Below are 21,632 nucleotides of genomic sequence, written 5' to 3' on the forward strand. Positions count from 1 at the left end.
AAATTTGGCAGGCTTACCGGCACACAGTTGTTCGAATTCAAGTTTTACTTAGTTTTGTGAATACATGTATATTTTTCGAGTTCGTAAATGGTACCATTTTACTCTTTGGTCTAATATGTGATCATGTACACAGATGTACTATATAGGTCATTCGGGATTATGTATGAATCTCACATTCGTGTAAATCTTGTATTATTGAATGGTTGTATTAGGTGCATTTCAACTTTCAAGCATAGGCTAATTGGTGGTGTGTGGAATCAGCTTCATCTTGAATCAGGAAACACAAGGGAAAAATCACATTGGCAGTTGTAAGGTTTGATAATAGGATATAATATATATATATATATATATATATATATATATATAATGGTGTAGCTCACCGACTAGCTTAGTTATTTAACCAAAAGAAATTTTTTACTACAATATAATTACCAATTACATAAAATATTATTTTTTAGTAAAATTAAACTTTATACTTAATTTAATATATATACACACTCTGATAATCTGATCAGTGTTACGAAGAACACCGAATGTGAAGAGAAAACAAAAAATAAAGTGAAAATACTAGAGTTTTTTAGACAAAATTTTAGGTCAACTTTTATTTCGTTTTGAATTAATTTTATTATGTTTTTTAAAAATAAAAGTTAAATTATAAATATTAAATATTTAATTTAAGAATATAAATGTTTTAAAGACAATGAATATATTATCTAGTTGTTTCTCTTAATGATAAATTTTTTAAAGATTTATGCGTTTATTTTGGGAAAAAACTAATTATTTCATATAGGCTATTGCTATGATTATAGTAAAAAAAAGTTATGATTATAGTAAAAACAAAAATTAAAGACCATTTTAAAAGTGTACTATCATACTGAACCTTCAAATTTGACTTTGACGTTTCACTTTGTTTCGTGCGTTTTAGAATCTTAATATCACTAGCCTAAAGAATAAGAATATTTAGAGATTATACTTGTTTTGCTTTGGATTATCTTTACATTATCATCTTTTTCTTTTTTTTGGAGGGTTTTTACATTATCATCTGTTTTTTTTTTTGGGAGGGTTTTTACATTATCATCATTCATATATATGTAATTCAACCATATAAGTATCTGAAATGGTGCATTGTAAATAATAGCATCATATCATACTAAATTAAAAATGAAGGAAAACGGAAAATTTACTATAATGAATGATGATAATGTAAAAACCCTCCAAAAAAAAAAAGAGATGATAATGTAAAGACAATCCAAAGCAAAACAAGTATAATCTCTAAATATTCCGTTTCTTTAGGCCGCCACATTAATTATGGAGAAAATTAAATAAATTTAATTTATTACTATTATTTTTTAAGCTAAACGCCAGCCCAGGGTGTCTCCGCCACCTATGTATATAGAGAAGATTCACAGTTGCATTTTCTACACACACACAACACTCGTACTGCGTGAAAAAAAGTACAGAGGGAAATGTATTAACGAACCATTTACGAGTAAAAGACGCGAGAAATTGAAGATACCATCATTGGGGTTTTCTCCTTTAAGCTTTTTTTCACTGTCTATTGCTTTGCTCGTGGACTGGGTTTCAACTTTCAGTGTTTCTTTTGTTGATTTCTCCGTAAAAGTTGAATCTTTAATCGAAGAATATCTTCAAGGATTCATATCTTGAACTGCGCTGCTTTCTGCGGGACTTCTTATCGGATCTCGAGAGGACTGCAAGAAGAATGAGGAAAAAGTAGCTGTTTCCTGATATTAAGTTCAATTACTTTCTTGGAGTTTTATCAAGTGTTATTTCTTGATGAAAGATTGTTCAGTCACCTGCATTTTCTAGAAGGCAAGTATATATATAGTATTTTATTTGTTTATTTGTTTTTCTGAAATTTGATGTTTGGTTTTCTGTGGTAATGCGAGTTGAAAAGAGAACTGAATGACTTAGCTGCAATATTTATTTATTTTTTTTCTGGGTACTTATTTTTTCCTCTAAATCGGTTTCTATAAAGATCATTTTTCTTGATTCTTTTCAATCTGGAGAAACTTTACGTTTCTTCTTGAAAAGAAAGATACTGATCTTCGTTTAAATGCATCCCAACACCCATAGTAGAATGTCAATCCTAGCTAGTTGGTGGTGGTTTGAGTTAACATAAATTGAATTCTTATCGAGCCATTTTAAGTTATACGTTTTTCGTTGTGCTTAATAATGTGATCCGTACATCAATATTAAGAAGCAATTTACTTGTTGGGTGCATAATTTAGTTTCATTTGTAACGAAAATGTTTCAGTTTGACTATGCCATACAACAATGTGAGATCACTCGTTGAGGGAGTTGGTTCCTTACAGATGAGTTCCAGTTCAAAGGGTTGTGTTGAATATATCTCTTCTGTGCACGCAAATAATCATCCTCCCAATCCGTCGTCTACAAAGAAATGTAGATGGGAAGGGAGTTTGTCCGGATCTAGAGCAATACCTACAAACCATAAGTTGAAGCCTACAAATTCTGCATCTGGCTCCATTATCAGTTCAAAAAGCTCTAGCAAAACGGCCCATTCCATGATTCAAAAAGATGGCGAAAGCAGTATGCTCAAGGAAGGAAAAAAGCAATTTCTTGGCACTGGTGAAGAAGAAGATGATACGACGGAAGCTGCTATTCACAAGCAGCAGCCATCGGATGATTCTGAGAATGTTATTACCTGTGATCTTCAAGAATCTTTAGTTTTTGCTTCATCACCATTTGAGGGAGCTATCGACCTTTTGAATGCAAACTTACCATCTAAACCTGGAATTGGATATCGTTCGAGCCCTCAAAACAGTCTTTACTCTGCCACCCAGTACACAGAAGCTAAACAAAGCTTTACGAACACTGAAGTCAGTGAATGTGCTAGTAGTATCAAGAAGTCTGGTGAAAGTGGTGAAGTTAGCAACTCGTGTGACTTGGTAGAGAGTAGGAAAATTAGCATGTACCGAGGCAGTACTTGCAGCGATGTCAGTGATGAGAGCAGCTCTAGTAGTTTGAGCACTGCTATGTACAAGCCTCACAAAGCCAATGATACTAGTTGGGAAGCAATTCAAGCCGTCAGGTCTTGGAACAATGGGGCACTGGAGTTGAGAAATTTCAGGATTTTCAGGAGATTGGGATGTGGGGATATAGGAAGTGTTCATCTGGCAGAGTTGATCGGAACGAGAACTTGTTTTGCCATGAAAGTGATGGATAAAGATGCTCTAGCAAGTCGGAAGAAACTTCTCCGAGCACAGACAGAAAGAGAGATTCTGCAGTCTCTGGATCATCCCTTCCTTCCCACTTTATACACTCATTTTGAGACAGAAAAATTTTCTTTTTTGGTGATGGAGTTTTGCCCTGGAGGAGATTTGCATGCTCTTCGGCAGAAGCAACCTGGGAAGTTTTTCCCTGAGCATGCTGCCAGGTAAAACATTATTAAATGTTGGTTTAGCTGTTTGGTATTCGATTATGGAATTTTAGGGGTCTAGTAATTTATCAATTCTTGTTATCCTTTATATTTGCCGAATGAAAATGTTGATTGAGTTTTCTCTTATCCTATTTACTTCCTAAATCTCAACTATTCAACGACGACAATTTAACTTTTTGAAACGTTGTTTAGTTGCAGCAATCTCACCAGTCAAACAAAATGAAAAACACAGGTAACAACCTCTTCCGAGGCGTCAAGTTCCTCTGTTGCAAGAGTCAAGACATTTGTATTTAATCTCTTTTACCTTTTCCATTGCATGGCAATTGATGATTCGACTATTGCTTCTAGTTTATCATGGTTCCTCGGATTGAATTAATAGTTACTCACAACTTGGAGGCAAAGAGTTCCTATTTCATTTTATCTCAAACTTCAGAGTATATTGGAATATTTTCCTATGAATGCTGGAAACTTAATCCGAAAAGACTGGAAAAGTTTTTAGCTAGCTACATTAGTTTAATTATTTTGTGCCAACCTACAGGTTTTATGTGGCAGAAGTTCTTCTTGCACTAGAGTATTTGCACATGCTTGGGATCATTTACAGAGATCTTAAACCAGAAAACGTTTTAGTGAGGGAAGATGGACACATAATGCTGTCAGATTTCGACCTCTCCTTAAGATGTGCCGTGAGCCCAACCTTAGTCAAATTCTCGGTTCCCAACACAGAATCCAAGAATGCAGGCTACTGTGTCCAGCCTTGCATTGAACCATCGTGTGTGATCCAGCCAGCTTGTATCCAACCGACATGTTTTGGACCACGTTTCCTTAAAAATTCGAAAAAAGAAAAGAACTCCAAACCGAAAAAAGAAGTGCATAACAATGTCACCCCTCTTCCTGAACTTATGGCCGAACCAACAAACGCTCGGTCCATGTCCTTTGTGGGCACGCACGAATACTTGGCACCCGAAATAATCAAAGGTGCAGGCCATGGCAGTGCAGTGGATTGGTGGACATTTGGGATCTTTCTTTATGAGCTCTTGTTCGGGAGAACTCCTTTTAAGGGTGCTGGGAATAGAGCTACTTTGTTTAACGTTGTAGGACAGTCGTTAAGGTTTCCTGAAACGCCTACAGTTAGCTTTGCTGCAAGAGATTTGATCAGAGGCTTGCTTGTGAAAGAGCCACAGCATCGCCTTGCTTATAGACGGGGGGCAACCGAAATTAAACAGCATCCGTTTTTTCAGAGTGTGAATTGGGCTCTCATACGCTGTGCCACTCCGCCAGACGTGCCACCACCATTCTTGGTGCCCGATGCAGTAACACCTTCACCACCAACAGCAGAGAAAGTCCAAGGTGTAGAAGTGAAACCTTTAGGTAATTACTATGAGATTGACTTCTTCTGATGGTTTTTATAATACTGTGATACTGTTCCATTACATTGGATGAAATATATATATGAAGGGGAAGTTGTTTCATTAGAAGGAAGGCTGGCAAAAATGTGAGCATATTAAAAATATTTGCAAATGAAGTCATTTAAGTAAAAAAAAATGAATAATTTCAATATGTTGTTGGGCCTATTGGGCCCAATACTGTATATGGAACTTCGTGGACTGGGTTGCCCATTAAACAGTAATGCACGACTCCAAGTCCGTTTGGATTTCATAAAATTTTTTTTAAAAAAAATTCTTTTTTAAGCTTTAATTTTGAGCTTTTGAAAAAGTTCTAAATTTTACTTTAAAAAGTGCTTTTTTAAGCACTTAAATATCCAAACATCTTATAAACTAAAAAAAATATATTTTTTTTAAAAAAAGTATTTTTTTAGTCTGGCTTTTGATACCAAACGAGGTCTTAATATTGTTTGTTGCAATCCAGGTATCTCGTTTTACTTTGTTTTTAGCGTGCAAGAAAATGTGTTTTAGGATAACATAATTTCTCTTATTACCAAAAGTCAAGAACTAAAAGCAAAGTCGACTCACGTAAACATAAATTATATTATATAACATTCCACCAACCACCATATTAACTATTATAAGTAATTGTATGCAAATAAATAAATTTTTCTACGAAATCTATATTTCCATCTAGAAAATATGAATTAAAAGAATTTGCACATAATAAAAGGGATACCAATGAAACAACGTCCCATTTAATTCACCATCTTTCCAATAATATCCATATGATTTGATGAATGTTTTATTAGTCAAAGCAATGGTAGTTGGTTTCAAACTCTAAACTTTCAATTCCATAAATATGGTGAAATCTCTTTCATCGGGTTGTCCTACACTTAAAAGCGTGTGTTACACATACGTTCTTTACTTGAAAACAATGAAAATGTTTATTTTTTTTTAACAATGAAACAAAAAAACAACGAAAACACACATGTATAGATCTTCAATTTAAATAGATAGATTTTAAAAAAATTAAATAGATACTAATTAATACGATAGAAGTTGAACAAACAATTTACTTTTTTTTTTGTGACGTGAAACCCGCAACCGCTATTCTTAGGTGAGTTTTGGATAAACTCCTGGACTAACGCAATAGCCTGATGAAATCACATTGAGCAAACTTTGTGTGACATGCTAGTCCAAGAAAGTATTGATAAGAAGAATCAAACTCCTAATCTTTGGTCAAGAGTTCACCTGCTCCACTAATTTGAACATCTCATAAAGGCGAACAAACAATTGACTTGATTGTAAATTAGACTATAATAAACAAATCATCATAAATTTAAATTTATACAAGTTAAAAAATAATTGCCAAAGTAAATTAATTGTTACATTCAAATAGAATATTTCTATATCCAAGATAAATCACTAATAAAAAATATAATTAAATATAAAAACCAAATACTTAACCGTAGTGTGTAGAGACATTAATGTAAGCTAAAGTAGAAATGAATTTGAAAATCAAAGAAGATTTAAATTAATATATTTTACCCAACAACCAGGAAAATGCGCTTGTGCATAGCTCAACCGACCCGAGTTGTCCCCTCCATCACGCAATTATATTTGCTCCACTACTCCCCCAGACCCAGACCTATTTCACTGAGTCGCCCAATTCTTGCACGTAACCACCGCATTTTCTTCCAATCGTCAGCTCTTATGGCCGGAGAATCGGAGAGTTTTTCCACCACCGCCGACGAGGAGACCACTAAGTACGGCTTCGACCGTGCGGAGATGTACCAGAGCAACCTCGCCGGGACGGTTAACCCATACGAACGTCATTTGTTCCTCTGCTACAAGTCTCACGACTCATGGCCTTCTCACATAGAAAATTCTGAATCCGATCCGCTACCAACTCTGCTTGCTTCGGCGCTTAAAGCTAGGAAAAAGGACATCCAAGTTCAGGTACATTAAATGATATTGAACACGTCTGAGTATATGTTTTCTGGTAGCAGCTGTAGGAAATTTCTTCAATAGGTGTGCGTACGAATTTTTGTTTCGTTCCATGTTGGATCTCGGATTCGCTTTGGAATGAGAGCGAAATCGAATGCGGAATCCATTTACGCTGGATTCGTCAGTGCAATTACCTATTGAATCTCGTATTAGCTATTCGGTGGATAAGTGAAACTGAAAAACGAAAAACATACCTCAGTCAACTAGAGAAATTTCTATTAGGGAGTAGTGATCAACAGAAAGAGGTTGGCATAGGCTCTTCTTTGTCAATCATCAGTTAAGGATCCCGTTACTTTCACGGTGTCATCTATCTGCACACGATCGGTTTTTCTTTGTTGTTGATATGTATATGTAATGCGTTTGGGTTTTACTGAATTGAACTTGGTTTTGTAGACTCGGTTGACTATTTGTGAGGGGGGCGATGATGTGAAGTTATCGGATGGAGATGTTGTGATTTTTCCCGACATGATCATATACAGGTAATTGTTTCGATGGTTTTCCACCATTCTGTTATTGAAGTAAGCGAAGTACCGGTTGAAGTTGGTCTGTGATAGTTATTGTTGCTATGGGCTACAAACATATTTATACGTGAATTAGGTGTTAGATGTGTTTTGGTTGCTTTCATCCCTCACGTATAATATATTTGGATTATCCAATTTCCTATGGTTCTAGTAAGTAACAATCAGTGGCTCAAAACGTGATTTTGCTTTTGCTTCATGTCTTATATTTGGGCATTTTCTTCTTACTATAATCAGATTTTATTCCTTATTAATGTTGTTTATGGTGGATCAGGATGTTATGATTTTGTTTGAAGTTGGCTTGCTCAACTGTCATGTTGTTAATTTGTTTCTGGCACTTATGATCTGTTCGCTTACTGAAGGGGCTTGAAAGACTCAGATGTGGATAGCTTTGTTGATGCTGTGCTTGTTAGTGGCAATCCTTGGGTATCTGGGATCCCAGAGGAGTTAACCGGTTCTTATGTGTTTGTTTGTGCTCATAACAATCGGGACCGAAGATGTGGTGTTTGTGGTCCAGTTCTGATTGAGAAGTTCAAAGAAGAGATCGAATACAGGAATTTGAAGGACCAGGTTTTTGTTACTGCTTGCTCACATGTAGGTGGTCACAAATATGCAGGCAACGTGATTACTTTTAGTGCAGACTCTGAAGGAAAAATTGTTGGTAACTGGTGAGGATACATTTCACTCTTTGTTTTATTTTCCTTTAGTATTGGCACAGGACATATCTTAGATGCACGTTTAGTAATCTTGTATGCATTGCACATATCTTTACATAATGAATTTTCTCTCATTGTTTTATGAAGGTACGGTTATGTGACCCCTGATGATGTCGTTGAACTGCTTGATCAGCAAATTGTGAAGGGAGAAGTCATTGATCGCATTTGGAGGTATATTTATACCACATAATTATGTTTCCGTCTCTCTCCCAATTCATACACAGATGCTTTTATTTTTCGCTGTTTGTATTGATGCTCGGTCTAACTAACTGATTTCACTTTAAATTGTGTATTGTGCATCACTTGTTAGCTTGTGGTTTGGTCATTCTTCACTGGGTACTGGAGCTATTTAATAAATTGCTTTTCTGGTCAAACTCATCTTTGAATACACTGGCGGGGAATTTAGTTGCCTTTGATTTGGCATTTTTATTCTTGTTTTGGTAATTAAAACAAGAGAGATACCTACATGTTTTTATGTTGTCAGAGAAGGCTTTAATTTGGTTCACAACTACTCTCACTTGTAACTGACAAATGAATTTTGATACACACATTTTGCAAATACAGTTGCTTAGGTCTGTGCTGTCTGACAATCTGTTTTATACTCACATATGATATAAATAATGGTGCTTGATAATTATAAATCCACGACATGTGGCCAAGAAGCAAAGTGCTTTAAATATGATCCCCAGCCTTGGTGTGCTTTAAAGACTGAATGCACTTCTCGATTGCTTCTTAAAAATAGATATAGTAAATTAAATTAAAGTTGAAAATAATGATCACTCCTTTTTCATTTTATAGACAAATGAATATTTTTTTTTGTAAATAATGATCACTCCTTTTTCATTTTATAGACAAATGATTTTTTTTTTGTAGGTCGATATTTTACTGGAACATATTTGATAATATAGGACGGAAATTTCTTCATGGTTTTAGATTTCAGTCATGTTGTCCCTTAGGGTGCTTCATGCTAATAAGACGAGTGCCGTACCTTGCGCGTAAGCCATGGTACACGTCACATTGTGCTTGCTGTAACTATGAATTGAATCATGGCTACAACTAAACAATCTTTGTAAAATAGTAGCTGAACCAGGTTATTATTGATGTCGAGTTCAACTAGACATTATTTGCTTTCAGTCAATTCTACTGATGGGATATCTGCTGAATTATGCTAGTGTCTCACTAAAACCTAAATGAAATCCCAAATAGTCTATAGTTGATAAACTCACTGTTTACATGCATTTCTTCTCAATTATCTGGCTGAGAAACTTTTACTGTTCCTGAACTGTGAGAAAGTATTTTGCTTTGATTCTGATAATCATATAAACCCATGTTATGTACAAGTAGTGGAAATCGTATTGCAATGGAAAAGGGATTTGATAATTGTCTTTACACGACCGACAAATTTACCGTTATCTATCTGTAGGGGCCAAATGGGCGCAAAGGTTAAAGAAACAGAAACACTTGATGAATCAAAGCTAGCTAATGGGACAACTGTGCCGAACAATGTAATCCAGCCTCAAGAGATTGCCATTGAAGAGAAGGCACAAAAATTTGCAAGCTGTTGCCAAGGTGCCAATGGATTCTCTTGCTGTCAAGATGAGAACACTGAGAAGAAACAGGATGAGAACAAAATGGGAGGACTCCGTTGCTGGACAAGTAAGTTGGAGCAGCGACATGTTCTCACAACCGTCGCTATAGCTGGCGCAGTAGCTACTGTTGCTTTGGCTTATGCTTTTTACAAAAGAGCTAGGTGAAGGGAGTTCTATATCCTCAAATTTTGTGGAGTGAGGCCAAGTCTATCAATAAAGAATTCTTGGAATATGCGAGTTATGTGTTACACAGCCTGGTCATAGGTTTGTATGAATACGGTACTTCACAGTTCACCCGCCCATAGGTGGCGTTCGACTTCTAGTGTGAAAAACAGTTGAAATATGTCATAGCAATCTGGATGTGAGTTGGGACATAATGATGTGTTTTAGTGGAAGACACGATCGTTCTCATCCCCAAGCAATTGATTCTTTGCTAAGGTTTTTGCGTTGTGTTGGGGGCTAATGTGTCATCTTTGGATATACGTGATTATTTATGTATCAATAAATATAAATATGCTTCACATAATTTTCTACAAATATTTTAAAATACGATACAATAATATAGGTTGTAATATTTTATTTTTTTTTCTGTTTTTCAAACCAAATTACCAACAAATTGATGACTATAACACGACTTTTTATTTCTCTGTAAATTGCCGTTGCCACGAGTTCCTTGGCTTTCAAAATTTTTAATTTTAATTTATTTTTCAAGGTACAAAAAGGTTGTTTTGCGCCATGGGCCGAGATCTCTCACCAGAGATGCGAAACCCAGGAGACAACAATAAGTGTACCGAATGATATGGACGCTTTATATGGGCCTTTTTTGTAAGCATCTATAATTTATTGGGCCTTGAGATTTGGGCTTGTTTCCCCGGTCCATCGTTATACGGAATTGGAAACCCTCACCAGCACCAAAGCTTCCGCACCACAGAGAAGAAATCTATCTCCACGCCATCGAATTTGAGGTAAAGCTCGATTTCGTGCTTGTAGGTTCGATCAGGCGTGGCTTGGGAATTTGAAAGATTTGAAATTTACTGTTTGGATATCTTGATGCTAGTTTATTGAGGTTTAAGCTGAAATTTCGGCTGTAGGAAATATAAAGGTTCTAGTTTTGATCATTCCTAAATATTAGGAAAGGTGGGATTTTCAAGTACGGTCTTGCCTACATTTTGTTTCTGTATATAAATTATCCAATAACCGGCTATTTACCTCCAAGAATGTTGGCACTCAATCCCGCTGATAAATTATCCAATAACCGTTGCATAGGCTATGGAGATTTGGTTATAGTGTATGAAAGACACGATGGTATGAAGGCCGTAAAGGTTTTGGAAAACGGCGTTTTGCAGAACCGATTTGGCATGTTTAAGCATTCAGATTGGATTGGAAAACACTTTGGATCCAAGGTGCTAAGCAATAAGGGTGGATTCGTGTACTTGTTATCTCCAACTCCTGAGTTGTGGACCCTGGTTTTAAGCCACAGAACTCAGATTTTGTACATTGCCGATATCAGTTTTGTGGTGATGTACTTGGAGATTGTTCCGGGTTGCGTGGTGCTTGAGTCGGGAACTGGAAGTGGATCTTTGACCACGTCGCTTGCTCGTGCGGTTGCGCCGAATGGACATGTTTATACATTTGATTTTCATGAACAGAGGGCAGCCTCGGCTAGGTGAGGTGTCTTAATAACAATAATTATTTGATTTTCTTTTTTAATTCCATAGTGTTGCTCATATTATGGGATTTCATGGTGTTTTAAGCAAATGTCAGTCTCTAAAGTTATTGTGCTGTGAATTATAGTAGAAAGCATGAAAGATCAAATTTTTCTTCACTGCTTAACAGATTTTGTCCATAGGATTCGTTAGGGGTCAAAGATACGAAGGGAACCTCCAAATCCAAGATTTTTTTGTGATGGTGGTAATTGGATCTTGTCTAGGTGGCAGAGTTTGTTAGATTTTTTCATTTGTTGATGAGCGTCGACTGAACCTAGGCATGTAATCATGGAGATAAGAGTTTGTTAACATTAAAGGGACCTTGTACACTGAACACTTGATGGACAACTCTTCACTGGTGGAGTGAAGGTGTGTGTATCTATATTTTGACAAAATTTTCATATTCCTCACTGCAGGAATGATTTTGATAGTAACGGGTTAAGTAGTTTGGTGAGCATAGGTGTGAGAGATATACAGGGTGAGGGTTTCCCTGATGAATATTCAGGGCAAGCAGACTCCATTTTTCTTGACCTGCCTCAACCATGGTTGGCCATCCCTTCAGCTGCGAAAATGCTGAAGCAAGATGGGGTTTTGTGCTCCTTCTCTCCTTGCATCGAACAAGTGCAGAGATCCTGTGAGACACTCAAAGTAGACTTCACCGGTAAGCTTTTTGGTAGTTTGATTCTGATGTTATCATGTTATAGGCTATTTACTTTTCTATGCTATATTAGCACTTATGCTTGGTTTTGTTTTTTCAGATATAAGAACATTTGAAGTGCTTCTCCACATGTATGAAGTTCGAGAAGCCTCCTTGAGGAGCTGGGAGGATAATGAAGAAGGTGTATCATCTAAGAAGAGTTGCAAGAAGAGGCAGCGTGGAGCGAATGGGGTAGAGAATTCTTGTGCTCGCTCTGTCGTGGCAAAACGAAGTGGTGAGGCCAGAGGTCATACGGGTTATTTGACATTTGCCAGACTCAAATGCACACTATGAAGTTTTCTTATACCCAAGTTTCTCGCACGACTTGAGATTCTGCATATACCTCTTGTGGTGTTTCTTCGAAGTTTAGGTTTTGTAGAAGAATTGTGGAGGGAAATGTGGTGTTGGTCTGTAAGACACGCTTGGTAATTGCCATAATCTAATGGAGAATTGGAGATTATGGATCTTGAATTTCTGAAAAGTTGTTAGCCTCCCACACAATGACAAAAATAGGCAAAGTAATATGTATACAGCTAGTTTCAAATTATACATATACAGCCAGTTTTTTTAATTATTCCCAATTTTTTGAACTTCAGTTTTATAAATTTTCAAATTTGAAATGTTTAACACGGACGAAGTGAAGTTATTTGGGCTGGGGCCCGAATAATAACTGCTCAGAAATTATACTCACAGGTCACGATCTTGCAAGCTTATTGGTTTGGGCCCGTACATCGGGACCATCTTGTTTTGAATCCAAGTGAAGCTGAAAATCACGCGATAGTGTCCTGTCCCCAGGCCCACATATTGGGTGGTGGTAAGTGGTAACCCCAATTTCATAGAGCTTTTGCTGTGATTTCTTTTGTGGTTAATATTATTCTCTCTTAATTCTTTTTTTATTTTTCAAATAAATCTGAAACACAAAAATTCCAGAGTTGAAGTCTCTTGGACCATAAATTTTAACTGCCATTAATTAATCAATTATCTCATACTAACAGTTGATCTTTCAAAACTTCGATTGTTGATTCGAGTTGTACGGTTACAACCCATTAAGTTCTTGGTTTTCCTTGTATAAAATTTAAGGAAAAATCACCACCATTAAATTTAATTTGTTCAATCAAGCTCTGGCTCAGAGGGATTAGGAAAAGAAGAATTAGAGCACGAAACGAAAATTTCGTCGTCTTATATGTGATAAGAGGCTATTTCTTGCATACTTGACAAAACCCTTCATGTCTTCATTTGACCAAAAGTTTTGCTAAATGTTACGATATTTATGGGTCATTGATTCTAAACCACACGTGATTTTACACATTTCTTAAACAAGAAAAACGATTCATATTGCTTCACCCCTCCACCAATTTCTTGGCTTTGGAGACAAAATGTATACACATTTAGAACTTCACCACCAGCTCTGATTTGTCCGAAGCAGATTTCAAGAAAATGGGGAGCTACACATTGGCCCTCTCCCCTTCTAAGCCATTCATCAAATCCTTAAGCCAACCATTTCAAAAATTCAACTGCAGATTTGGACCAACTTTTCACGCAAGCTTTCTGAAATCAAACCATTCATCTCATGCCAATAGTCTCTCCTTCCCTTCAAGTTCACGTTCGAACGATCGTAGTAATGCATATAAATCGGCTAGCAACAGGTTGTATGAGTTTAAGGTCAGATCAGCAGCAGAAGGCACGAATGAGGGGACGAGTACTGATGAAAAGTTACAAATATTGCAGCTTGGATTCATGTTCGCAATCTGGTATATGTTAAACATATACTTCAACATCTACAACAAACAGGTACCTTTTCTTTTCTGGTTTTTCTCTGTTTCTTGATGATTAATTTCTCCTGCTGTTCCTAGCCGTGGAACTGTTGGTCTTTTGCCTCAGTAAATCATAAATGATATTGGGATTTTGATTGTTGATCCATGTGTGTATAAAGTTTGGACTTTTAACCAACTACAATGCAATGATATTAGATTCTTGAATCTTAGGTTTTGAAGGTTTTTCCATTCCCTGCGACAGTAACAGCATTTCAGTTTGGTTGTGGAACAGTGCTCATATTTCTGATGTGGGCATTAAAACTTCATCCAACACCAAAACTAAGCCGGTCTCAGGTACATTTTGTGTCAATTTTAAGTTTTAGTTGCTTAAGAGATGGCTGTTGTTTTCTCAACCTCGGTGCTAATTATGACCATCATTTTCTAGCTTGGACCAATATTTCTACTGGCTCTTGGACACACAGCAGGAAATCTTTTAACCAATATAAGTATCGGGACCGTCGCGGTTTCCTTCACACACACGATCAAAGCTATGGAACCTTTCTTCACAGTGCTGCTTGCTGCCCTGTTTCTTGGAGAGGTAAACGTGCCATTTTAAGCCGCTCAGATTAGTAACAGCCTCTTGGTAGAAGGGCTTTTAGTTATATCTCGAGGCATCGCATTGTTTTGCCTCATAGTTGATTCCTTCCTTAAGAATTGGCAGATTTGTATCATTTGAAGTTATTTGACTTTCAGTTTGATCACACAGAGTCCCTCTATATGGATTGTTGCTTCTCTTGTTCCGGTTGTTGGTGGCGTGGCTTTAGCATCGTTCACTGAGGCCTCTTTCAACTGGTATGAACCTCTTACAAAACTGTGGATCCGTTTATTATCTTCAACATTCATTTGTTGCCTGATGATAATCTATTATATGTTAACAGGATAGGTTTTAGCAGCGCAATGGCTTCGAATCTTACAAACCAAACGCGAAATGTCTTCAGTAAAAAAGTAATGGTTAAAATGGAGGTAAGTTCTATCATATTTATCACCACATTTGCTCCCATTTTCTTTGGTGAAAAAGTCTCCAAATCTTCTTTGTTGATTTTGACAGGGAACTCTGGATAACATTAATCTGTTCTCTATTATAACAATCATCTCATTTTTACTTCTGGCACCTGCTGCCATACTCCAGGATGGTGTCAAGCTTAGTCCTTCATACTTGCAATATGTTGTAAGTAACACACGCATTTGCACACGTATATGTATCGAAAAAATCGCCGTTTTTAAGTTAAAAAAATTCCCTTTTTTTCTTGAATTTTGTCTTATTTTGCTTAATCATCTTTATTTTATACAGGCAAGTCAAGGTTTGAATGTCAAAGAGTTGTGTATAAGGTCACTTTTATCTGGTTTCTGCTTCCACACTTACCAACAGGTGTGAACTCTCTCACAAAACTAAATATTGGCCCGTAAATCTTAATCATTTTCTGCATGTAATAACGAAATTTTAATTTGTGGGCAGGTTTCTTACATGATATTACAAATGGTATCACCTATAACTCATGCAGTAGGAAACTGTGTAAAGAGAGTAGTGGTGATCGTGTCTTCGATAATCTTTTTCCAGACGCCCGTTTCGCCGATAAATGGGATAGGGACTGGTTTAGCTCTGGCTGGAGTTTGCTTGTATTCAAGAGCAAAGAGAATCAAACCAAAAGATGTATGACTTTCACCATTGCATCGATTGGTGCCAAAGGCAAAATAAAGAGATAATTCGTGAGATTTGGAGCTCTTAGATGATGAAGTGACTTTGAGCTTGAATTTTGGGGTCGATTTGAAACTCCACATTTTGATGATTCATGTATATTTCCAAAAAGATTCATTTCAAGATAGGAGAAAAAAGGAAAGAAGTGTGGAGATTGTTGGGATCAACTAGGTACAGCGTAAATGGTGTTGAGAGATGAGGAGAATTAGCCGGAACTTGTCGTATTTATGACTCTTTTGTTCTTGAAACGCTCTTTAATCAAACCGAACACTGAGAGTTTAGATTAATTTCGGCTTTTAAAATCATATACCAAACACCCAGATGGTTTACTGATTAATTTTTGCAAATCTTTTAAGATACAAAACCAAGTATTGTTACAGATAGGGTAAGTACAGACATGGAAGCAAAAACCCAATACAAGTTGCAATTACAATCCGCCACTTCATGATATATTTGCAACCATAAAGTTTTCTTGTCATGATCATTTCTGCTCAATGATTTGTTCGGTTACAACTCGATTCGAGCTTGGCGTATATACATTATATATAAAATTATGTAGCATAACTAATAATTTCGAACTCGAAAGCATGTCAACTACTCAATCGGATTCAAGTTCGAGCAAGGAAAATTAACATCGGGCTGAACTCATTGCACCCTAACTAAGACTATATAATATATATTAATTTATTATTAAAATAAATATTAATCAATAAAAAAAAATTCCTTACATTTTTACCCGTCAACAAAGAATGAATTGCACATTATTTCTCCCCGTGTTGAATGTAACTAACACGTATTTAAAAATCAAATGACGAATCAGGAAACGGTACACATGAAAAATATCCCCCAGACAGCGACTCCACAAACAAGTGCAATGGATACAAATTTAACATGAAGCAAATTACGCAATTAATTCAATCCCATATTGGAGACAAAACGTTGAAATAATAGAAACTATTGACAAGAATATCGAAGAAAACAAGTCATGCATTAGATTGGCCAATCAATTAGCCTAGAGAACAAGGGAAACAAAAGAGTCAGCATTCAGTTGAGGTTTAATCACTACAAGTCAGCATAATTGGGTTGGATTAGATTAGAATAACACCACCAAGCACAAATCAGCTCTAAGTATACACCAGCATCTTTAGGGATGTTCAGGCACCGAGGAAGAACGGATACTGCTTCCGCGCATGCTCAGGTATCAGTTTGGAAAGTTGTTCCGGAGATGCTCCTTTCAACTCTGTCAATAACCAGAACTTGACTCAAAATATGAAGTAGGCAGAACAATAAAAACAAAGGTGGAAAAGTTTCAAAGAATTAACCTTGGGGTTTGAAGTTGAAGAGAGGAGGTAATGGACGACCATTGGGAAGACGCGTATTGGGTTCATGGAGTTCGTTGAAAAACGGATGGATACAAGCTTCCAACTGCAAAAACAAGTAAAAATGTCCATCTAAGGCTCTAAAAGCACTTGGTGTATCAAAAAAGAAAGATGTGACAAAGCAAAGATATGATGCATCAAGAAGTATGAGATACTTACCGCAGTGCACCTTAAGTTTGGAGAGTATTGAAGAAGCCTGGAAACGAGATCTACAGCTTCAGGAGGCATACGTTTGTGGAAAATCTGCAGGCAACAAAAACTAAATACAAACTATCCATAGACAAATTGATTATAAGAACTCGGCATATTAGCCTGGAGACATATTCTAACCTTGTGCCATGGATGAGCCTTGATTTGGGGGAACTTGAACTCGGTGTAGTTTGGATTCATGCATTTTATTTCCTCGCGGGTGGGTGTACCAAGAACCTTCATAGAAAGATAATCAAATCAGCTTTCCATTAAATTTATGAAATTCGGAGGATGAAGAGACATGTAGCATAAACATATTTATACCAAGATTGTAGGTACACTTTACCTTGATAATTTCCACAAGCTGATCAACTCCACTCTCCCCGGGAAAGATGGGCTGCATTATAGATCAACAATAAGTCAAAATACAGAAGCCATAAACCAATATTATCAAAATGGTATACCATGCCAGATATATAACAAAAAAGTGAGCCTTTATAAGAACCTGTCCAAGAAGAAGTTCGGCAAGAACGCAACCCACAGACCAGATATCAATAGCACTCGAGTACTCGGTGGCACCAAATATCAGTTCTGGAGCACGATAGTACCGAGAACAAATATAAGAAATATTTGGCTCGCCTTTCACCTGTCAAATGAGATATAACAAGTTTTAGCATAGAATCAGTCGCCATATATGCTTGTCAAGCCAGCAAGAGCAGCCCTATCAACAAGGAGATTATTCAAACATACCAAAACTTTTGCACTTCCAAAATCACAAAGTTTCAGCTGATGGGTATGGGGATTAACCTGCAAACAAAAGATTTAATAGATCACATCCACTGAAACACGACGACCAGAAATATTTATTTTCAAGGGCGTACCAAAAGATTTTGAGGTTTGATGTCCCTGTGGCAAACTCCTATCCCATGTATGTATGACAAAGCTCTAAAGATCTGTGCAGCCCAAAAAACAGAGTAGAATTAGCGCGGCAACTAAATCATTCAGAAGATTCAACATGATAGATTCACTTTACTAATTGTCCAACTGCGGATTTTTCTTTGAAGAATAAACCTCATTAATCCACATCTTACCTCTCAAAAAAATCTAAGTTTAGGATACAATATTTGCACGATGGATAACAACATAACTCCAAGACAATGCTAATATAAGTAATATAAAAAAAATTCCAACATTGGGTTCAAAAAACTAAATGTGTGAAAATATGTCTACAAACGCCATCGAATTCAAATACCATCACAAAGTAACTACTTAAGAAGTCAGACAAATTTTTTTAAAACACAGCCTGTTCCAAGCTTCCTGACCTGATATGTATAGAGCTTAACATAGATCATTGGCATTCGTTGGTTCGCCTTGTTGTAATGTCTAGCAACTCGGTAGAGTGTCTCGGGAACATATTCAAGAACTAAATTGAGGTAAAGATCATCCTTGTCCGTGGTCGAAAAGAAGCAGTGTTTAAGTGAAATAACATTGGGGTGATCCAGAAGGCGCATCGTTTGCAATTCACGATTTTTGTATCTTTTATCCTGCAAAACTTTTTTGATTGCAACCATTTCACCAGTTTCTAGATGCTTTGCCTGCAAATAACATAAGCACATTAACAAAAAATTATTTAATTTGTTTCGTAGATATAAAAACTTTAAAAGAAAGATACCAGATCTTACACAGCATATATAAGTATTTACTTCTTTTTTCCACAACCTTAAAAAATAGTAAAAAATTGAATCCCTTCACCATGCCAGCAACCATTATGATATACTATGTAATGCATATAAAATCACCTGAAAAACAATCCCAAATGATCCTTGTCCCACAACTCGCTCCGCCATATAACTTACAGTCTGATCAAACAAAATAGATACAGTGAACAATTTATTTAAGATAGCTCGATGGAAGACAATAACAACTGACAGGAAAATTAGATATAATGTTGAATGTTCTATCTAGTTAGCTCAAAATTCATGACGCTATATCTAATTATCTCGAAATTTTAGTCCATGCAGAAGCTAATAAATAATTGAAGACGACATTAGTCAGAATATTCTACCATTCTACCTGCTTAGGCTGCCCGTTTTTACCACCGATTGTCGTCACAATTATGTGTCCTGTTTCGGTCCCATTTCCATCCACCACTGTTGCTTCCATTTCCTGCAACCGTAATCAAGAAACAAACACAAATTTTGATGCCATCAGGTAAAATTACTCGCACACAGTCGCGAACTAAGTACAAAGTTCCACAAAAAAAACCTACCTTCTCCACTTTTTCATCCTTGATCTTCATTTCATTGATTTCCTCCGGAAGCTTGTCCACAAGCATCGCATCACACTTTTGCTTTTCACAAACAACACCGCCTGCTTCCATACGCGATGACTATAAATCTCTAATCTAACGAGCTAAACGAGTAAACCTTCAGCTGCCAAAAACTGAACAACCTGAAAAAAGGTACAGAGGAAAAGATTAAACAAAGCAGAAACAACAATTACAAATCAATACTTCAGCATTGATCTCCCAAAATCACGAAAGATTCAAAAACTGATAAGAAGAAAACAAACACAAGATCTTTACCAGCGGATCTAAGAAGAAAAACACAGCTCAACTTCCTACAAAAATAAACCTAAAAAATGGTTGGAAAGAAAAAACGAAGCAGCATCACAAAACTTTTATACAACTATACAAACAAATCACACACTTGCATCAACAGAAACGCCACATTTCGCAGACTTCCAAGCTTGAATTCAACGCACAGCTGGTGCTAAGAACGAACGAAACCCTAGGAAATTTCAGAGAAAAAATTGGGAAAGTGAAGAAATAGGAGTGCTTGAAAGTTTCAAAGAGCTTTCTCCCAAAAGCTTTGACCGAGGAAGAATGTCTTTCTCTCTTTCCAAGTATATCTATCTGTCTCTCTCTTGGGACACCCTGTCTGGTAATAAGAAAAGTAATCTGGCGGATCCCAAATGGTTCCATCAAATCCAGTTGATAGGGAGTTCCCGAGTCCGGAAAGTTGAGCTGGATCAACACGTGTTTGTTTCTGGTTGGAAGACGGGGGACATTAGTTTGACTAGATTGGAATATTATTCAGACTGAGATCTAGCTGATGAACCGATGATCTAGTGAAAATGGGCCTTTTGTGAGGCCCGTTTACTAATTTTAAGGCCTAATAATTCGAGCCTTGTAACTGAGAGCCCAATTACCATTTGTGTAGAATTCAGCCTACTTGCCGTCTGTTGCGACACGTGTTTGGTTCTGGTTGGAAGACTGGTGGACATTTGTTTGACTAGATTGGAATATTATTCAGACTGAGATCTAGCTGATGAATGACGATCTAGTGGAAATGAGCCTTTTCTGAGGCCCGTTTACTAATTTTAAGGCCTTATAATGCGAGCCTTGTAACTGAGAGGCCCAATTATCTTTGTGTAGAATCAGCCTACTTGCCGTCTGCTACGACACGTGTTTGGTTCTGGTTGGAAGACGGATGGACCTTTGTTTGACTAGATTGGAATATTATCCAGACTGAGATCTAGCTGATGAACCGATGATCTAGTGAAAATGGGCCTTTTGTGAGGCCCGTTTACTAATTTTAAGGCCTAATAATTCGAGCCTTGTAACTGAGAGCCCAATTATCATTTGTGTAGAATTCAGCCTACTTGCCGTCTGCTGCGACACGTGTTTGGTTCTGGTTGGAAGACGGTGGACATTTGTTTGACTAGATTGGAATATTATTCAGACTGAGATCTAGCTGATGAATGATGATCTAGTTGAAATGGGACTTTTCGAGGCCCGTTTACTAATTTTAAGGCCTTATAATGCGAGCCTTGTAACTGAGAGGCCCAATTATCATTTGTGTAGAATTCAGCCTACTTGCCGCCTCCTGTTTGCTACACATTCCATTATTAAATTGTATTATTCAATCCAAACATATCAAGATCTTTAAATTCTATCATCTTATTCCTTAAAAACAGGTTACATATTAATGTTTTGTTCTTAAAATAAGATATTTTATAGCTTAAAAGCGGCTAAAACTGTTTATAAGACATAAATTTTCAAAGATATTCAAAATAAGTTTATGTCGAATGTTGTATAATTATAATTAAACTATAAATTACCGTAAATTTCAAGAGATCCATATATATAAAAATATTCACCCATAAAATGTTCAAATCAAATGGAAAAATCCTACTATTTTATAAATTTAATCATATGGAATTAATATCATTAACTAGCATATTTATTTTATTTATTAAAATATTCATTAAGTAAGTGCAAAATAGGAAATTGATTTAAAAAATTTACATTTCTAAACACTTTCTTAATCTGTGAAAACACACACAAACCTAAATGAGCGAAACAGATGGAGCTTTTTTATGTCAAAATATTAATTGTTTATATTTGTATAGTAAATATATTTTAAAATTAAACTTTCAAATTTAAATCATATATAAACGAGATTTTATTATTATATATTTAAATTAAAATATATTTATTATTATGTGTAATAATTA

At 36.3% G+C, this 21,632-nt stretch overlaps 5 protein-coding genes across 8 annotated transcripts; 4 read left to right on the forward strand and 1 right to left on the reverse strand.

Annotated features, from left to right (window-relative positions):
- The first annotated feature begins 487 nt into the window (after positions 1–487).
- Positions 488–4,887, forward strand: LOC140894677 (serine/threonine-protein kinase D6PKL1-like). Its single transcript, XM_073303245.1, has 3 exons — positions 488–1,830; positions 2,276–3,415; positions 3,957–4,887. The coding sequence occupies exons 2-3, from the start codon at positions 2,283–2,285 to the stop codon at positions 4,813–4,815; spliced, it is 1,992 nt and encodes a 663-aa protein (XP_073159346.1). The 5' UTR covers positions 488–1,830; positions 2,276–2,282; the 3' UTR covers positions 4,816–4,887.
- Positions 4,888–6,377: 1,490 nt separating this feature from the next.
- Positions 6,378–10,055, forward strand: LOC140864647 (altered inheritance of mitochondria protein 32-like). Its single transcript, XM_073268933.1, has 5 exons — positions 6,378–6,762; positions 7,204–7,289; positions 7,691–7,996; positions 8,132–8,215; positions 9,468–10,055. The coding sequence occupies exons 1-5, from the start codon at positions 6,517–6,519 to the stop codon at positions 9,796–9,798; spliced, it is 1,053 nt and encodes a 350-aa protein (XP_073125034.1). The 5' UTR covers positions 6,378–6,516; the 3' UTR covers positions 9,799–10,055.
- A 321-nt stretch (positions 10,056–10,376) lies between these two features.
- On the forward strand, positions 10,377–12,607 carry LOC140865670 (uncharacterized). 2 transcript variants are annotated; one of them, XM_073270385.1, is made up of 4 exons: positions 10,378–10,598; positions 10,900–11,299; positions 11,756–12,000; positions 12,098–12,607. In XM_073270385.1, the coding sequence occupies exons 2-4, from the start codon at positions 10,941–10,943 to the stop codon at positions 12,328–12,330; spliced, it is 837 nt and encodes a 278-aa protein (XP_073126486.1). In that variant the 5' UTR covers positions 10,378–10,598; positions 10,900–10,940; the 3' UTR covers positions 12,331–12,607. The 2 variants fall into 2 exon arrangements, with proteins under 2 accessions (XP_073126485.1, XP_073126486.1); XM_073270384.1 differs by having other exon boundaries at positions 10,377–11,299.
- A 509-nt stretch (positions 12,608–13,116) lies between these two features.
- On the forward strand, positions 13,117–15,827 carry LOC140864773 (phosphoenolpyruvate/phosphate translocator 2, chloroplastic). The gene is made up of 8 exons (XM_073269125.1): positions 13,117–13,827; positions 14,022–14,144; positions 14,236–14,388; positions 14,557–14,642; positions 14,729–14,813; positions 14,899–15,018; positions 15,142–15,219; positions 15,307–15,827. Exons 1-8 carry the CDS (start codon positions 13,474–13,476, stop codon positions 15,505–15,507), a joined length of 1,200 nt encoding a protein of 399 aa, XP_073125226.1. The 5' UTR covers positions 13,117–13,473; the 3' UTR covers positions 15,508–15,827.
- A 688-nt stretch (positions 15,828–16,515) lies between these two features.
- LOC140864245 (shaggy-related protein kinase epsilon) lies at positions 16,516–20,011 on the reverse strand. 3 transcript variants are annotated; one of them, XM_073268291.1, is made up of 14 exons: positions 19,823–20,011; positions 19,699–19,733; positions 19,384–19,565; positions 19,188–19,280; positions 18,914–18,973; positions 18,437–18,709; positions 17,996–18,067; positions 17,865–17,921; positions 17,620–17,760; positions 17,461–17,511; positions 17,256–17,351; positions 17,085–17,168; positions 16,869–16,971; positions 16,516–16,786 (listed from the first exon to the last, which is right to left on the reverse strand). In XM_073268291.1, the coding sequence occupies exons 3-14, from the start codon at positions 19,492–19,494 to the stop codon at positions 16,701–16,703; spliced, it is 1,227 nt and encodes a 408-aa protein (XP_073124392.1). In that variant the 5' UTR covers positions 19,495–19,565; positions 19,699–19,733; positions 19,823–20,011; the 3' UTR covers positions 16,516–16,700. The 3 variants fall into 3 exon arrangements, with proteins under 3 accessions (XP_073124392.1, XP_073124393.1, XP_073124394.1); XM_073268292.1 differs by having other exon boundaries at positions 19,699–19,747; XM_073268293.1 differs by lacking the exon at positions 19,699–19,733.
- Positions 20,012–21,632: the final 1,621 nt, after the last annotated feature.

The sequence above is a fragment of the Henckelia pumila genome, chromosome 4, assembly GCF_033568475.1.
Source record: "Henckelia pumila isolate YLH828 chromosome 4, ASM3356847v2, whole genome shotgun sequence".
In the NCBI taxonomy this organism is placed as follows: Eukaryota; Viridiplantae; Streptophyta; class Magnoliopsida; order Lamiales; family Gesneriaceae; genus Henckelia; species Henckelia pumila.

What these genes read in the sequence shown, in the direction of transcription:
- LOC140864245 (XM_073268293.1), bottom strand. Translation starts at nt 19,494, where the DNA reads ATGGAAGCAGGCGGTGTTGTTTGTGAAAAGCAAAAGTGTGATGCGATG. An exon ending in AGGCTCATCCATGGCACAAG is followed by an intron (nt 17,169 to 17,255) that starts GTTAGAATATGT and finishes TGTTGCCTGCAG; the next exon opens with ATTTTCCACAAACGTATGCC. An exon ending in CTTCAACTTCAAACCCCAAG is followed by an intron (nt 16,787 to 16,868) that starts GTTAATTCTTTG and finishes GGTTATTGACAG; the next exon opens with AGTTGAAAGGAGCATCTCCG.
- LOC140864647 (XM_073268933.1), top strand. Translation starts at nt 6,517, where the DNA reads ATGGCCGGAGAATCGGAGAGTTTTTCCACCACCGCCGACGAGGAGACC. An exon ending in GGAAAAATTGTTGGTAACTG is followed by an intron (nt 7,997 to 8,131) that starts GTGAGGATACAT and finishes TGTTTTATGAAG; the next exon opens with GTACGGTTATGTGACCCCTG. An exon ending in GTCATTGATCGCATTTGGAG is followed by an intron (nt 8,216 to 9,467) that starts GTATATTTATAC and finishes ATCTATCTGTAG; the next exon opens with GGGCCAAATGGGCGCAAAGG.
- LOC140894677 (XM_073303245.1), top strand. Translation starts at nt 2,283, where the DNA reads ATGCCATACAACAATGTGAGATCACTCGTTGAGGGAGTTGGTTCCTTA. An exon ending in TTCCCTGAGCATGCTGCCAG is followed by an intron (nt 3,416 to 3,956) that starts GTAAAACATTAT and finishes GCCAACCTACAG; the next exon opens with GTTTTATGTGGCAGAAGTTC.
- LOC140864773 (XM_073269125.1), top strand. Translation starts at nt 13,474, where the DNA reads ATGGGGAGCTACACATTGGCCCTCTCCCCTTCTAAGCCATTCATCAAA. An exon ending in TCAACATCTACAACAAACAG is followed by an intron (nt 13,828 to 14,021) that starts GTACCTTTTCTT and finishes CTTGAATCTTAG; the next exon opens with GTTTTGAAGGTTTTTCCATT. An exon ending in AAGTAATGGTTAAAATGGAG is followed by an intron (nt 14,814 to 14,898) that starts GTAAGTTCTATC and finishes TGATTTTGACAG; the next exon opens with GGAACTCTGGATAACATTAA.
- LOC140865670 (XM_073270384.1), top strand. Translation starts at nt 10,851, where the DNA reads ATGTTGGCACTCAATCCCGCTGATAAATTATCCAATAACCGTTGCATA. An exon ending in CAGAGGGCAGCCTCGGCTAG is followed by an intron (nt 11,300 to 11,755) that starts GTGAGGTGTCTT and finishes TCCTCACTGCAG; the next exon opens with GAATGATTTTGATAGTAACG. An exon ending in ACTCAAAGTAGACTTCACCG is followed by an intron (nt 12,001 to 12,097) that starts GTAAGCTTTTTG and finishes TTGTTTTTTCAG; the next exon opens with ATATAAGAACATTTGAAGTG.